The sequence below is a fragment of the Scyliorhinus torazame genome, chromosome 31, assembly GCF_047496885.1.
Source record: "Scyliorhinus torazame isolate Kashiwa2021f chromosome 31, sScyTor2.1, whole genome shotgun sequence".
In the NCBI taxonomy this organism is placed as follows: Eukaryota; Metazoa; Chordata; class Chondrichthyes; order Carcharhiniformes; family Scyliorhinidae; genus Scyliorhinus; species Scyliorhinus torazame.
Window position 1 is genome coordinate 9,553,959 of NC_092737.1, and position 15,112 is coordinate 9,569,070.

General features: G+C 57.3%; 1 protein-coding gene across 2 annotated transcripts in view; it reads right to left on the bottom strand.

Moving 5' to 3' along the window:
- Nucleotides 1-1,582: 1,582 nt before the first annotated feature.
- Nucleotides 1,583-15,112, bottom strand: part of chrne (cholinergic receptor, nicotinic, epsilon) — a 54,632-nt gene continuing 41,102 nt past the window's right edge. For both annotated transcript variants that reach the window (XM_072493535.1, XM_072493537.1), the window contains exons 11-12: nucleotides 5,203-5,336; nucleotides 1,583-2,083 (exon numbers count right to left, since the gene is read on the bottom strand). In XM_072493535.1, the coding sequence (XP_072349636.1) occupies nucleotides 1,916-2,083; nucleotides 5,203-5,336 (302 nt within the window). In that variant the 3' untranslated portion in view covers nucleotides 1,583-1,915. The remainder of the gene's footprint in view (nucleotides 2,084-5,202; nucleotides 5,337-15,112) is intronic.

The window sequence follows — 15,112 nt, forward strand, 5'->3', positions numbered from 1 at the left end:
TTGAGCTGCCGGCTCCTCCGTGCCTGTTTGAGTCCTGTTGAAGTTAGAAACTATCTCACTGACCTTCTCACTGACTATCTCACTGACTCACTGGCAGCACGGTAGCATTGTGGATAGCACAATTGCTTCACAGCTCCAGGGTCCCAGGTTCGATTCCAGCTTGGGTCACTGTCTGTGCGGAGTCTGCACGTCCTCCCCGTGTCTGCGTGGGTTTCCTCCGGGTGCTCCGGTTTCCTCCCACAGTCCAAAGATGTGCGGGTTAGGTGGACTGGCCATGATAAATTGCCCCTTAGTGTCCAAAATTGCCCTTAGTGTTGGTTGGGGTTACTGGGTTATGGGGATAGGGTGGAGGTGTTGACCTTGGGTCGGGTGCTCTTTCCAAGAGCCGGTACAGACTCGATGGGCCGAATGGTCTCCTTCTGCACTGTAAATTCTATGATAATCTATGATTTCTCAGGTATGCGGCTGGGGACTCACAAACCTCAGCTTTCAGCCCATTACTGCTGAGCACTTGGTCTGAACATTCTGGGAAACTATCACCACGTACCAGGAGCCTCCATGACACCATGAGCCTGTCTTGTCAAGAAAACAGCCAGCAAAAAACCATTCTCCTGATCCAAACAAAGCAATTGTTTCAGCTGAATGTTGGAGCACAGAAGGAGGCCACTTGCTCCATCGTGCCTGTGGCAGCTCTTCCTATTGTTCCCTATCCTTTCCCCAGCAGCACTGAAAATTCCTCTTCAAATGTACATCCAGCCCCAACCCCTGAAAGTTGCAATTGAACCTGTCCCCACCGGCCTTTCTCACTGTGAACCAGATTGGAACAGCTCGACGCCTTTTCATAAAAAACAGATTCTCGTCTCCTGCCCTCTAGTTCTTTTGCTAGTTACCTAAAATTTGTTCCGTCTGGTTACCAACCAGGGTGGCACAGTGGCACAATGGTCAGCACTGCTGCCTCACAACGCCGGGGATCCGGGTTGGATTCCAGCCTTGGGTCATTGTCTGTGTGGAGTCTGCACATCCTCCCCGTGTGTGCGTGGGTTTCCTCCGGGTGCTCCGGTTTCCTCCCACAATCCAAAGATGTGCAGGTTAGGTGGATTGGCCATGCTAAATTGCCCCTTAGTGTCCAAAAAGGTTAGGTGGGGTTATTGGGTTGCGGGAAAAGGGTGGGGGAATGGGCCTAGGTAAGGGTGGGGGAATGGTCTCTTTCAGAGGGTAGGTGCAGACTCAATGGACCGAATGGCTTCTTTCTGCACTGTAGTAACTCTATAACCCTCCAGTGGAAATACTTTACATATTGATATATTTACTCGTCCGCTGCTTCTTTGATGGGGCAAAGTGGAGATGGTAGTTGCGATGGAAAGTAAGTTGCAATTATCTCGAGAGTGAGAGGATGATCACTTTACACCCGCTGCGTCCACCGAAAGCCCTTTCCATGTGGAACAACCGGAAAACTCCTGAGGTTAACGGGTGAACAAAGAAAACCTGATTTGGCAACAGAACCGCGACGCGAGCACCTGCTGTCTGCACGGCGACCCACGACTAACTCAGAATTAAAGTGCTCAACACAAGTGGACAGATGTGAATTAACTCATTGGTTTTATTTTCGAGAGGTGGGCTGAGGAGGTAAGCTTGCCCCCTAAGTGGGAGGGCGTTCAAAATGTGAAGAATCAAGGAAGGCAGCGCTAATCCGCCAGCTGACACCTCCGCCACGTTCACAAGTTCAGACACGTTGCTGTTTCTGCCGTTAGAAGGAGAACAATACCCCTGGAGGAAGAGGAGGGGGTCCCACCTCAGGAGCTACAATGGGGCTTACTGCTACTCAGCAGATGTCAGTGTATTTGTTTATGTTAAAGGATTAAAAATTAAACTCAAAGAGATCAAAAAATGTTTGTGGTTCCCAGTTCGAAACGGGCTAATCTGGCGCATATTTCCTCGGGTCCCCTGCGAAAGGGAATTCTGGTGCGAGGTTGAAGTGTCCGGTGAGAAAGATTGTCACGGTGCCAATGAAAAAAAGGAGAAGTGCGATCCAAAAACAAGCCTTGTCGATAACTTTTCCAATCAGAATCCAGTTTTCATTTTCCTGAAAGGACAGAAGGAATATTGTGTGATTGTAAATTCAGCAGTGCGTGGGCTTCAATTCAGCTGAACCCAGATGTTTAATGCAAGTGATCTATTTACGTGGAATGTAGACTTATATACACATCTGGAAAGGCTAACGGTGACTTTTATAAGGCCACAAAGGAGTCCACACTAGTAGTTCAAAGAAACTTTGTTTATTTACAATAACTATTATATATGTCGCTCACTAAATCCCAACTGGGTTACCTTGCCGCTGCCAGCTGGCCAGTTTTATATCCTGTACAACTGCATGGTTTAGAGGTCCCCGGGGGAGCTCGGATTGTGCAAGGTTCACGGAGAAGTTAATTGTTCCCACCCAGTACGATACTTGCAGATTATAACAGTGACTCTCACATCTAGACATCAAGTAATGTCTGATACAGATTGCTGATACTTCCAGCAGTGGTAGATGGAATTGTACAAACAAATCGGGAGGCCGGTTTAGCTCAGTTGGCCGGGCGGCTGGTCCGTGATGCGGGGCGAGGCCAGCAGCGCGGGTTTAATTCCAGTATTGGCTGAGGTTATTCATGAAGGCCCTGCCTTCTCAACCTTGCCCCTCGCCTGAGGTGTGGTGACCCTCAGGTTAAATCACCACCAGTCAGCTCTCTAAAGGGAGAGCAGCCTGTGATCCTCTGGGACTATGGTGACATTTACATTTACAAACAAATATAGCCATTCTGAATTTGCTGATAAACTCCCCAGGAACTGAAAATGCTAATTCCACAATGTTTTTAAATGGCCTGTTTGTGAACTCACCCTGTGTTTCCTTAACATCAATTTGATTTTATAGCCTTAAGCAGACTCAAAAGCAGCAGAAGGGCACCATGGTGGCACAGTGGTTAACACTGCTGCATTACTGCGCCAGGGAACCGGGTTCGATTCCGACCTCGGGTGACTGGCTGTATGGAGTTTGCACGTTCTCCTCATGTCTATGTGGGTTTTCTCCGGGTGCTCCGGTTTCCTCCCACAGTCCAAAGATGTGCATATGGTGGATTTGGCCATGATCAATTGCCCTTTAGTGTCCAAAGACTAAGTGGGGTTACAGGGATGGGGCCTAGTTACGGTGCTCCTTCACAGAGTCGGTGCAGACTCGATGGACCGAATGGCTTCCTTCTGCACTGTACGGATTCTATGATTTTATTTTCCATTTATGGGATGTGGCCATTGCTGGCTGGGTTTGCCCTTGAACTGAGTGAAGTGTTGTGGATCTGGGGTCATATGTAGGTCATAAGAACGGCACGTTTGCTTTGGGAGATAAGTGAACCAGATGGGTTTTTAGGACAATCGGCAAAGGTTTCATGGTCATCATTAGGCTTTTAATTCCAGATCTGCCCTGGTGGGATTCGAACCCCGGTTCCCAGAGCTGGGTCTCTGGATTGCTGGTGCAGCGACAATGCCACAACGCCACCACCTCCCCATTCTACCGCCGTACAATGTTCCTGTCCTTCTTAATCACAACATTTCAAAAAGACATCATGGGTGCACCTTGGGACATCCTTGGTATGTGGAAGGCGATATATAAATGCAAGGCCTTTTGGATCTTATAAGACAGCACATCCTCTCTGTTAGTAATGTCGGGTCTGCAAGCATGTGCAGGTTTCAAGGTCAAACCACGTTTGAGACATCTGACTGATGTGGAAATTCACATCAGGGTTGTATTACAACCACAACAACAACTCGCATTTATATAGCACCTCTGGTGGAGGCAGGCATTGCAGGGCACATCATAAGAGCTTGACAATATTTGACACTGGGCCACATAAGGAAACAATCGGATGGGTCAAGGTTTGGTCAAAGAGATGTTTTAGGGAGGGTCTTTCAGGAGGGGAAAGAAGAGACAAGCGGAGCGGTTTAGGGAGGGAATTTCAGAGAGCAAGCAGAAACGCAGTTTAACAAAAACAGAGAAATCGGGAAAAGCTCAGCAGGTCTGGCAGTATCGGTAGGGAGAGAAAAGCAGAATTAACGTTTCTAGTCCGTATGACCCTTCTTCAGAACTAATATGGGCTGGTTCAGCTCAGTGGGCTAGACAGCTGGTTTGTGATGCAAAACAAGGCCAGCAGCACGGTTCAATTCCCGTACCAGCTTACCCGAACAGGCGCCGGAATGTGGCGACTAGGGGCTTTTCACAGTAACTTCATACTTGTGACAATTTCATAGAATTTCATAGAATTTACAGTGCAGAAGGAGGTCATTCGGCCCATCGAGTCTGCACCGGCTCTTGGAAAGAGCACCCCCACCCAAGACCACACCTCCACCCTATCCCCATAACCCCACCGAACACTAAGGGCAATTTTGGACACGAAGGGCAATTTAACACGGCCAATCCACCTAACCTGAACATCTTTGGACTGTGGGAGGAAACCGGAGCACCCGGAGGAAACCCACGCACACACGGGGAGGATGTACAGACTCCGCACAGACAGTGACCCAAGCCGGGAATCGAACCTGGGACTCTGGGGCTGTGAAGCAATTGTGCTAACCACTGTGCTACCGTGCTGCCCACTACAATAAAAGGTTGTTCTTAATAATAAAAATAATGATTTTATTTTTTTCTTTAAAAATAAATTTCCAATTAAGGGGTAATTTAGTGTGGCCAATCCACCTACCCTGCACATCTTTGGGTTGTGGGGGCGAAACCCACGCAGACATGGGGAGAAGGTGCAAACTCCACATGGACAGTGACCCGGGGCCGGGATCGAACCCGGGTCCTTGGTGCTATGAGGCAGCAGTGCTAACCACTGCGCCGCCGTGCCAACCTGACCCTTCTTCAGAACTAAAGAGAGGGGAAAATGTGACTGTATATAATAAGAGTTGGAAGAGCCGGAAGAGTGATAATTGAGAGCTGGGAGAGTTTGCAACAAAGATATGGCAAAAAGCGAAGAACAAGTGACAGGTGTCCAAGTGGGGGAGGTACTGCAGATGTTGCAATCTTGATCAGCTGACCTGAAAGATGGTACACCCAACACTACAGCACCCCTCAGTCAGTGTACTGAAATCACCAGTCTAGATTTCCTTCCTGGAATAGAACCTGAACCCACAATTACAATCCTGTACCCCATCCCCAATCCCGCAGATACTCACAGAACCAAAATCATTCTGTTCCTTTGTGCTTTTGGCAATAAAGTTGCAGGCATCGACGCAGGTTTTTATCTCCGGTGCAAAGTGGGCCAGGTTTCTGTACAGGTCAACCGTGGTCCCGATATCAATGTCTGCGCCTGAGTCACACGGAAATATGAGGATCGTTATTTGTTCAAAATTACAGATGAAAACTCAAATTCTTCCCCTCTTGTTCATTCCTCCCCAGCCCCCAAACATTGCCCCAAGAGTGACAGTGGTGGCCCAGCAAAATGTTGGGAAATACCAACTCACGTTCAGAGTAACTGATGGCGCAAGAGGGCATCGCCATGGGATAGGGGATGCCCATATCAGACGGATTTGAGGAAGAATATCTTCTCTCAAAGAGTGGTGAATCGCCCGGGATGTAGTGGAGACCAGGGGCGTCATTCTCCGACCCCCCGCCGGGTCGGAGAATGGCCGTTGGCCGCCGTGAATCCCGCCCCCGCCGAAGTCTCCGAAGGGAGAAAAGTCGGCGGGGCGTTAATGGCGCCGCTGCCGCGGAGAATGTCACGGGTCTGCGCAAGGCAGCCGATTTTCGGCCTGCCGATATTCTCCCTTCCGGATGGGCCGAAGTCCCGTCGACGTGATGACCGTTCACGTCGACGTGAATCAAACCTCCTTTTCATCGGCGTGACCCGGTGCTCCAGGCTCACGCCGACCAGCGAGGAGGTGAGTGACGGCCTGGGGGGTTGGCTCTGGGCAGGAAATGGCGTGGCCGCAGACTGATTGCCTGAGGAGAGGTGTGTCTCGGCTTGTGTGTGTGTGCGGCGGGGGGGGGGTTAAAGTAGGCTGGGCTCCGGGGGAGTGCCGGGAGGGGGTCCGTGCCGGGGTGGAGGTTGGGGGTTGTGGAGGGGGTCCGTGCCGGGGTGGAGGTTGGGGGGGGGTCCGTGCTGGGGTGGAGGTTGGGGGTTGGGGAGGGGGTCCATGCCGGGGTGGAGGTTGGGGAGGGGGTCCGTGCCGGGGTGGAGGTTGGGGGGGGTCCGTGCTGGGGTGGAGGTTGGGGGTTGGGGAGGGGGTCCGTGCCGGGGTGGAGGTTGGGGGTTGGGGAGGGGGTCCGTGCCGGGGTGGAGGTTGGGGGGGGTCCGTGCTGGGGTGGAGGTTGGGGGTTGGGGAGGGGGTCCGTGCCGGGGTGGAGGTTGGGGGGGGGTCCGTGCTGGGGTGGAGGTTGGGGGTTGGGGAGGGGGTCCGTGCCGGGGTGGAGGTTGGGGGTTGGGGAGGGGGTCCGTGCCGGGGTGGAGGTTGGGGGTTGGGGAGGGGTCCGTGCCGGGGTGGAGGTTGGGGGGGGGTCCGTGCTGGGGTGGAGGTTGGGGGTTGGGGAGGGGGTCCGTGCCGGGGTGGAGGTTGGGGAGGGGGTCCGTGCCGGGGTGGAGGTTGGGGAGGGGGTCCGTGCCGGGGTGGAGGTTGGGGAGGGGGTCCGTGCCGGGGTGGAGGTTGGGGAGGGGGTCCGTGCCGGGGTGGAGGTTGGGGGGGGGTCCGTGCTGGGGTGGAGGTTGGGGGTTGGGGAGGGGGTCCGTGCCGGGGTGGAGGTTGGGGGGGGGTCCGTGCTGGGGTGGAGGTTGGGGGTTGGGGAGGGGGTCCGTGCCGGGGTGGAGGTTGGGGGGGGTCCGTGCTGGGGTGGAGGTTGGGGGTTGGGGAGGGGGTCCGTGCCGGGGTGGAGGTTGGGGGGGGTCCGTGCTGGGGTGGAGGTTGGGGGTTGGGGAGGGGGTCCGTGCCGGGGTGGAGGTTGGGGGGGGGGGGGGGTCCGTGCCGGGGTGGGTGATGGGAGGGCAAATGAGTTGGTCCACCTGGCCAGGTGCCAGCCTCCAACAGTTGGACCCATGCGGTCCATGCTACCTGGCTGGGGGGAGGAGGGGATATGGGCAATGATGACATGTCGTCGTTCCCCTCCCCCCCACTAGGCCGTCATGTTTTCAGACCATCCAGCGATGTTGGCCGCCGTGGTGGCAGCCGCTCATGTCTATGTTGCCCTGGATGAGGAGGAGGAGGAGGAGGAGCGTGCCAGAGAGGCGGCGCAGGCTGCCGCAGAGGGGGTCCGTGCCGGGGTGGAGGTTGGGGGGGGTCCGTGCTGGGGTGGAGGTTGGGGGGGTCCGTGCTGGGGTGGAGGTTGGGGGTTGGGGAGGGGACCGTGCCGGGGTGGAGGTTGGGGAGGGGGTCCGTGTCGGGGTGGAGGTTGGGGGGGGGGGTCCGTGCTGGGGTGGAGGTTGGGGAGGGGGCCGTGCCGGGGTGGGTGATGGGAGGGCAAATGAGTTGGTCCACCTGGCCAGGTGCCAGCCTCCAACAGTTGGACCCATGCGGTCCATGCCACCTGGCTGGGGGGAGGAGGGGATATGGGCAATGATGACATGTCATCGTTCCCCTCCCCCCCACCAGGCCGTCATGTTTTCAGACCATCCAGCGATGTTGGCCGCCGTGGTGGCAGCCGCTCATGTCTATGTTGCCCTGGATGAGGAGGAGGAGGAGGAGGAGGAGCGTGCCAGAGAGGCGGCGCAGGCTGCCGCAGAGGGGCAGGCGGCAGCCGCCCAGGCTGGAGGGACACCTGACCGACAGGACGAGGAGGGGGAGGAGGACGTCGCGGCCCCACGGCAACGGAGGCACCCGAGGGCGCCCCGTGTGTACCGGCCCCGGCAGTCATACCAGGACCTCACGGACCGGGAATGCAGGAGGAGACTCCGGATGAGCCGGGAAACCGTGGCACACATCTGCCACCTGCTGGCACACCTGTCACCGCGTGGCACTGGCGGGGGACACCCTCTCCCCGTGTCCGTCAAGGTTACGGTGGCCCTGAACTTTTATGCAACGGGGTCATTCCAGGCACCGAGTGGGGACCTGTCCGGCATATCGCAGACATCGGTGCATCGGTGCATCCGGGCAGTGACAGATGCCCTTTATGCCATGGCGCACCGCTACATCCGCTTCCCCGTGGACTGGGCCAGCCAAGATGCCCGGGCCGTGGGCTTCTCTGCCATTGCCGGGTTCCCCATGGTCCAGGGCGCGATCGATGGGATGCACGTCGCCGTGCGGCCACCTGCAGATAACAGGGCCGTGTTCACTAATAGGAAGGGGACCTATTCGATGAACGTACAGGTGGTCTGCGACCACCGCATGATGATCCTGCACGTCTGCGCCCGTCACCCAGGCAGTGTACACGACTCATTCGTGTTGTCGCGGTCATCCATCCCCGGCATGTACGAGGGACGCCATCCCCGGCTGAGGGGCTGGTTGCTGGGCGACAGGGGCTACCCATTGCGATCGTGGCTGATGACGCCTATACGGAGGCCACGCAATGAGGCGGAGAACCGCTACAATGATGCCCATGTAGCGACAAGGGGAGTGATCGAGAGGTGCTTTGGCGTGCTGAAGATGCGTTTCAGGTGCCTGGACCTCTCTGGGGGCGCCCTCCAGTATCGGTCAGATAGGGTCGGCCGCATCATTGTGGTGTGCTGCGTCCTGCACAACATAGCCCAGCAGAGGGGCGATGTGCCGCAGGCAGAGGAGGGCGGAGTGGAGGAGCAGCAGGAAGAGGCCCAGTCCTCCCCAGATGAGGGGGATGGGGGCAATGGTCAGGGCAGACGGGGTAGACACAGACGGGTGGCTGTCCACCGTTACCGGCTGGCCCAGCGGGCACGGGACAGACTGATAGACGCCCGCTTCACTGACTAGATGGCCGTGGGAATCGGGTAGTATGGCCACAGACCGCACACCATGACAACAGCCGACCACCCACACCCCCCACCCATCCACCCACCCAGCACCCTCACCCCCCTCCCCAACCCCACACACCCCACCCGCATGCACACCACCCCCCCACTCCCAATTGCCGATCCACCGGCGGCACAACGGGCCGGGCTCACCCAGTTGCGGGTGGACGCGTGTCTATCGCAGGCCATGGAGAATGATGACAACCCGCCTCCGATGAGCTCCTGGCTCTACATCGTTGGACTATGTCTGACCCATGGCCACAGTACCACCATCCACCCGGACCATCCCTGCATGCGGCTGTGACACTGCAGCGCACGGTCCCGTCCTCTGCCCGGGGGATGTTGATGGCGGCCCAGGGGGAAGGGGGCAGACTCACCTGGGGCTGAGGTAAGACCACCCCTCACACACACACTTGCGCTCAACGTACATGACACCCCCGCACACTTTGGACAGAGCACAAAGGCAGCTTCGGTAGGTGTAACATTGACTTTAATAACCAAAGGAGTTCATGCACGTGCCCTAGCGCCTAAAACTCATCTGTGCCCTGCACCCGTGCCAACTTACTCAGTGTCTAATTGTTTGGCCTTACGGGCCCTTTGACTACATCTACGTGGTTCCCCAGACGGTACAGCAGAACTGGAGGTGGACTCCTGTGATTCCTGCCCTCTGACACTGGATCCCTTTGGCGGCCGTTTCCTGGGGCGTCCTGGCCTAGATGGGCCAGGCTGCGGCCCGGGCGACTGGGATGGCGAGCTGCCAGCCTGTCCTGCCCGTTGCCCACCCGATGCACCTGGGACGGAAGGGGGGGAGTCCGAGGTGTCGCGGTGTACCGGGACCTCCCCTACAGAGGGAGCCGGGACGGACCACACCACCTCCTCCTCCCTTGGGGTGCCCGATGGCCCCCAGGCCTCTACATGGGTGGGGGATGCGAACGGACTGGCCATCCGATGCGCCCCCGACATCTGGCACTGCCAGTCCTGGAGGCCCGTGCTGGTATCGACAGGGGTCTGCAGGTTTGCAGCCATGGAACCCAGGGGGTTGTCGAACCCTGTCTGCGACAGTGCGACGCCAGCTCGCACATGGCCACTGGCGCCGATGCCCTCAGCGATGGCCTGCTGAGACTGGGCCATGGCCTGCAGAGACTGGGCCATGGCCTGCAGAGACTGGGCTATGGCCTGCTGAGACTGGGCCATGGCCTGCTGAGACTGGGCTATGGCGTTGAGCGCCTCTGCCATCTGGCGCTGGCACTGGCTCATGGCCTCCTGTGAGAGGGCAGCCATTTCCTGGGCCACAGACGCCGCCTGCACGGAAGGCCCCAGGCCTCGCAAACCGTTCCCCATGTCTGACACCGTCGCACCCATTGCCTCCACCGCGGACGCCACCCGTGCGGTGTCAGCCTGGGTGGCACGCATGACCGGGACCACTCCCAGCTCCTGGACGCGGGTGGACTCCTCCACCTGCGACCGCAGCCGCCGCAAGCCACCCGTCACCCTATTCGCTCGTCTCCGTGTCGGTGGTTGCATCGGATCTATGTGTGGGTGTGGTAACTGCAGGAACCCGGGATCCATCTGGGCGGCAGATGTTCGCTTGGCCTGGGCTGCCCTCCGACCGCCCGGTCCCTCTGCTGCTCCTACCTCCACCTGCTGTACCGGGACGGCTGTGTTGTGCGCACCAGTGAGTGTACCAGACGCCTCATCACTAAAGTGCCCAACCGTGGTGAGTGTTTCTGCGATGGTGGAGGGTGTTGGTGACAGCAGTGGCGTTGTGTCGTGCTCTTCGTCCCACTCTGAGTCCATGGCACTTTGGGGTGGGGGTTCGTCTCCACCCATCCACTCTGAGTCACTGTCCGGTATTTCGTCTTCCCGGGTAGGGGTGTCCTGGGTAGTACTGTCCCGGGTAGTGCTGTCCCGGGTAGTGCTGTCCCGGGTAGTGGTGTCCCGGGTAGGGGTGTCCTGGGTAGTGGTGTCCCGGGTAGGGGTGTCCTGGATAGTGGTGTCCTGGGTAGTGGTGTCCTGGCTCGGATGTGACGGGGGCCTGTGGCTGCCCCCCTCATCGCTGGGTGGTCGCTCCCGCACGTGACAGGGGTGTCGTCTCCCTGTTGCTCCAGGTCTCTCCGTCTCCCGTGGTCTCCGAGGGGCATCCTGCGGGCGTCGCATGCTGGAGGGTTCGGGTCTCTCCGTCTCCCGTGGTCTCCGAGGGGCATCCTGCGGGCGTCGCATGCTGGAGGGTTCGGGTCTCTCCGTCTCCCGTGGTCTCCGAGGGGCATCCTGCGGGCGTCGCATGCTGGAGGGTGCGGGTCTCTCCGTCTCCCGTGGTCTCCGAGGGGCATCCTGCGGGCGTCGCATGCTGGAGCGTGCGGGTCTCTCCGTCTCCCGTGGTCTCCGAGGGGCATCCTGCGGGCGGTCTGCATCTGCGGGGCTGGGTGCCTGGACGTTTGGTCCTGCGATACACAATGAAGCATGCATGGTTAGACATCAGGCAGTGATCAGGTGATACGGGAGAGGGGGATATAGGGGAGGGGGGATATGGGGACGGGCTGTTGGTGGCTCACTTGCTCGTGGGGCCCCGACCTCTGCATCAGCAACCTCCCGGTCCTCAGGTCCGCCAGCCAGTTCCAGGGCCCTTTCCTCGTGTACGGTCAGTGGCCTCTCATCAGCGGGCCCTCCTCCAGTCCTCACATGCTCCCTATTGTTGTGTGCGCGCTTCTCCTGGGGGGGGGGGGGGGTGGCAGGGGTAAAAGGCAACAGTGTTAGGCAGGTATAGGAATGCACGCCATCGGTTGCGCGTGCATTGCAGAGGTTAAGGTTAGGGCTGGATTCACTTGGGGATATGGGGGATATGGGGGAGGGGGGGATATGGGGGAGGGGGGATATGGGGGATATGGGGGAGGGGGGATATGGGGGATATGGGGGAGGGGGGAATATGGGGGATATGGTGGAGGGGGGATATGGGGGAGGGGGGATATGGGGGATATGGGGGAGGGGGGGATATGGGGGATATGGGGGAGGGGGGATATGTGGGAGGGGGGATATGGGGAGGGGGGGATATGGGGAATATGGGGGAGGGGGGATATGGGGGAGGGGGGAATATGGGGGATATGGGGGAGGGGGGATATGGGGGAGGGGGGAATATGGGGGAGGGGGGATATGGGGGATATGGGGGAGGGGGGGATATGGGGGAGGGGGGATATGGGGGATATGGGGGAGGGGGGATATGGGGGAGGGGGGGATATGGGGGAGGGGGGGATATGGGGGAGGGGGGATATGGGGGATATGGGGGAGGGGGGATATGGGGGAGGGGGGATATGGGGGAGGGGGGGATTTGGGGGAGAGGGGATATGGGGGATATGGGGGACGCTCACCCTGCCTGCTCTGACGAGGTCGTTCACCTTCTTGTGGCACTGGGTGCCTGTCCGTGGTGTTAGGGCCACAGCGGTGACGGCCTCTGCCACCTCCCTCCACAGACGCCGGCTGTGGCGTGGGGCAACTCTGCGGCCGTGCCCGGGATACAGGGCGTCCCTCCTCTGCTCCACCGCATCCAGGAGCGCCTCCACATCGCGTGACTCGAACCTCGGGGCTGAGCGACGGCCAGCCATCAAGTCGGGTGTTGCGGTCGGCTGTTCCGGTCGGGTGGGGGGGAGCTGCGCGGCCTTATGAGCCGTCACGCCGTGCAGCGCGTATGACGCTGCACGGCGTGAACCACTGCGCAAGCGCGGATCCCGTTACGTCGCTGCTAGCCCATTTCGGGCCGCAGACTATCGGCCCATTTTTATGACGTGACGCAAGTGGGATTTGCGCCGTTTTTTGCGCCGATCGGCGGAGTTTCCGCCGATAACGGAGAATTTCGCCCCAGGTGCTTGGACATTTTCAAGGCCGCGATCAATAGGTTTTTAATCAATAGGGCAATTCAGGGTAACGGAGAGAAGGCAGCAGGAAAGTGGACTGTTACATCAGCCATTATCATATTAAATGGCGGAGCAGGCTCGAAGGGCTGCCTGGCATCCTCCTGTTCCTATTTCTGATGATCTTATAACACCTAAACTAACACCTGTAACTAACTCAACACTGACCAGCAATTGAAGCTTTGTAGTCTGTGTAACTCAATACTGCATTGCTAATCTATTGGGACAGCTCCTAATAACAGTGATTCAAACAATATTTACTGACAGGCCTGTGTAACAGTTGACGTAAAAGTACGAACAGATTGATATCTTGATTATGTTTGAGAACAAGGAGAAATTTCCTAACGTTCTCTCATCTTGGAAGTTTTCCATGTGAGTCCTTCACCTCTTGCTAGATGTTTGATTGCAAACAGTAATATACGATTTGTTTTAAAGCACGGACTACATGTGCTAAATTGACTTGACATATTTTCAAAGTTTCCAAAGCTGGTTTACCCAGAACGTACGGAATCCCAGCAAGCCCCCAAAGGCAACAAACTTCTCTCCACCCCTCATCAGATTATTTCAATGCTCGCCTCCTCCCTCCATTCCACTGGAAACTGTTCTCTGCAAAAATATTGTCTCTGTCCCTTAATTAGCTAACACTGTGCTTTGAAGAAGACAGAGAATACCCAAGGGTCTGTCAGTATTTACAGGGAGGAGGTGGGTGGGTACGGAGTTCCCAGGGGCCCATCAGGATTTACACGGTTTACTCTGGGAGAATACTGATCTTTACAGTATGCCCCCAAGCGTGCGTTGATATTTTCGGAACGTCCCTGGGAGTTAATTTCTGTTTTTCAGAGTTCCCTGCCAATGCGTTGGTGTTTACAGGAGGTCTCTGAGTGTTACGGTTATGCTCTCTGGGAGTCAGTCAATATTTGCAGCAGGACCCAGCAGTATGTCAGTATTTGCATGGGGTGCCTGGGAGTGTATTGGTTTCTGCAGGAGTACCCAGGAGTGTGATAATGTTTGCAGGGAGTCCCGGAAGTCCACAGTTTCATTCCATATATAATTATCTTGCGGTATAACTCCTGTCTGTTAGTCCCCTTCTGGAATACACCTGCTGGGGGAGCCACTTGGCCTCCACCAATGCAAACCTTGGGCGGAATTTCCCCCCCCCCCACGCCAGGTGGGAGAGTCGCCGGGGCGCCGCGCGTATCCCGCCACGCCGCCCGACACCCGCACGCGATTCTCCCACCCCCCCCCCAACCCGCGCGGCGAGAATCACAGCTGGCCCCTGGGAGAATCGCCGGTTGCCGTTTGTAACGGGCGAGCGGCGATTCTCCGGCCGGATGGGCCGAGCGGCCTGCCCAACATGACGGGTTCCCGCCGGCGCCATCCACACCTGGTCACTGCCGGCGGAAACAGTGTGGGAACGCTGGGGGGGCGGCCTGTGTGGGGGGGGGGGGGTTCCTGCATCGGGGAGGTGCCTCAAAAGGGGTCTGGCCAGCCGATCGGTGCCCACCTATCGGCGGGCCAGCCTCTCTGAAGGAGGACCTCCTTTCCTCCGCCGCCCCGCAAGATCCACTCCGGTTTTCACTCCGGCGTCGGGACTTAGTCTCCCGATGGGAGAATTGCGCCCCTTGTCTTACTGGTGTGTAACTGCACAGCAACACAAGCCACAGAAGTGTGCATGGCAGGAATTTTAAGCAGAAATCGCACCAATTGCTGCCTCACCACACTGCGTCATTAAAACCACCCCCCTCATCTCAACTCAACTTCGCAACTTACCTCATCAGATCTGCCCTCACTATCGTAACTTGTACTAGATCCCATTCACCATTATTCTCTGTGCTCGCTAACCTATAATCTCACCTAGCCCACCAACAGAGAGATTTTGAAATTCTCATCCTCACTGTTCCAATCCCTCAGTGGCCTTGCTACCCCCTATCTCTGTCACATCCTCCATCCCTACAATCCTCCACATTCCTCCAATTCTGGCTTCTAATGCTCCCTCACAGCCTTCACCCCACCATTAGCAGCCATTCCTCCAGCAGCCAAGGCCCTAAGTTCTGGAATTCCCTACCTAAACTTCTCTGCTCCCGAAAGCCTAACTCTTTGACCAGGCTTTTGGCCACTTCTCCTAATATCTTTTTATTGTGGCTCAGTCTCACTTGTTGCCTGATTATATTCCTGTGAAGCACCTGGGACATTTTACTCGTGTTAAAGGCACGAATTGTAAGTTTAGGTAACTTTTACCCAGCCAAGGTTACCTTCAAACAAACCCATCCACCA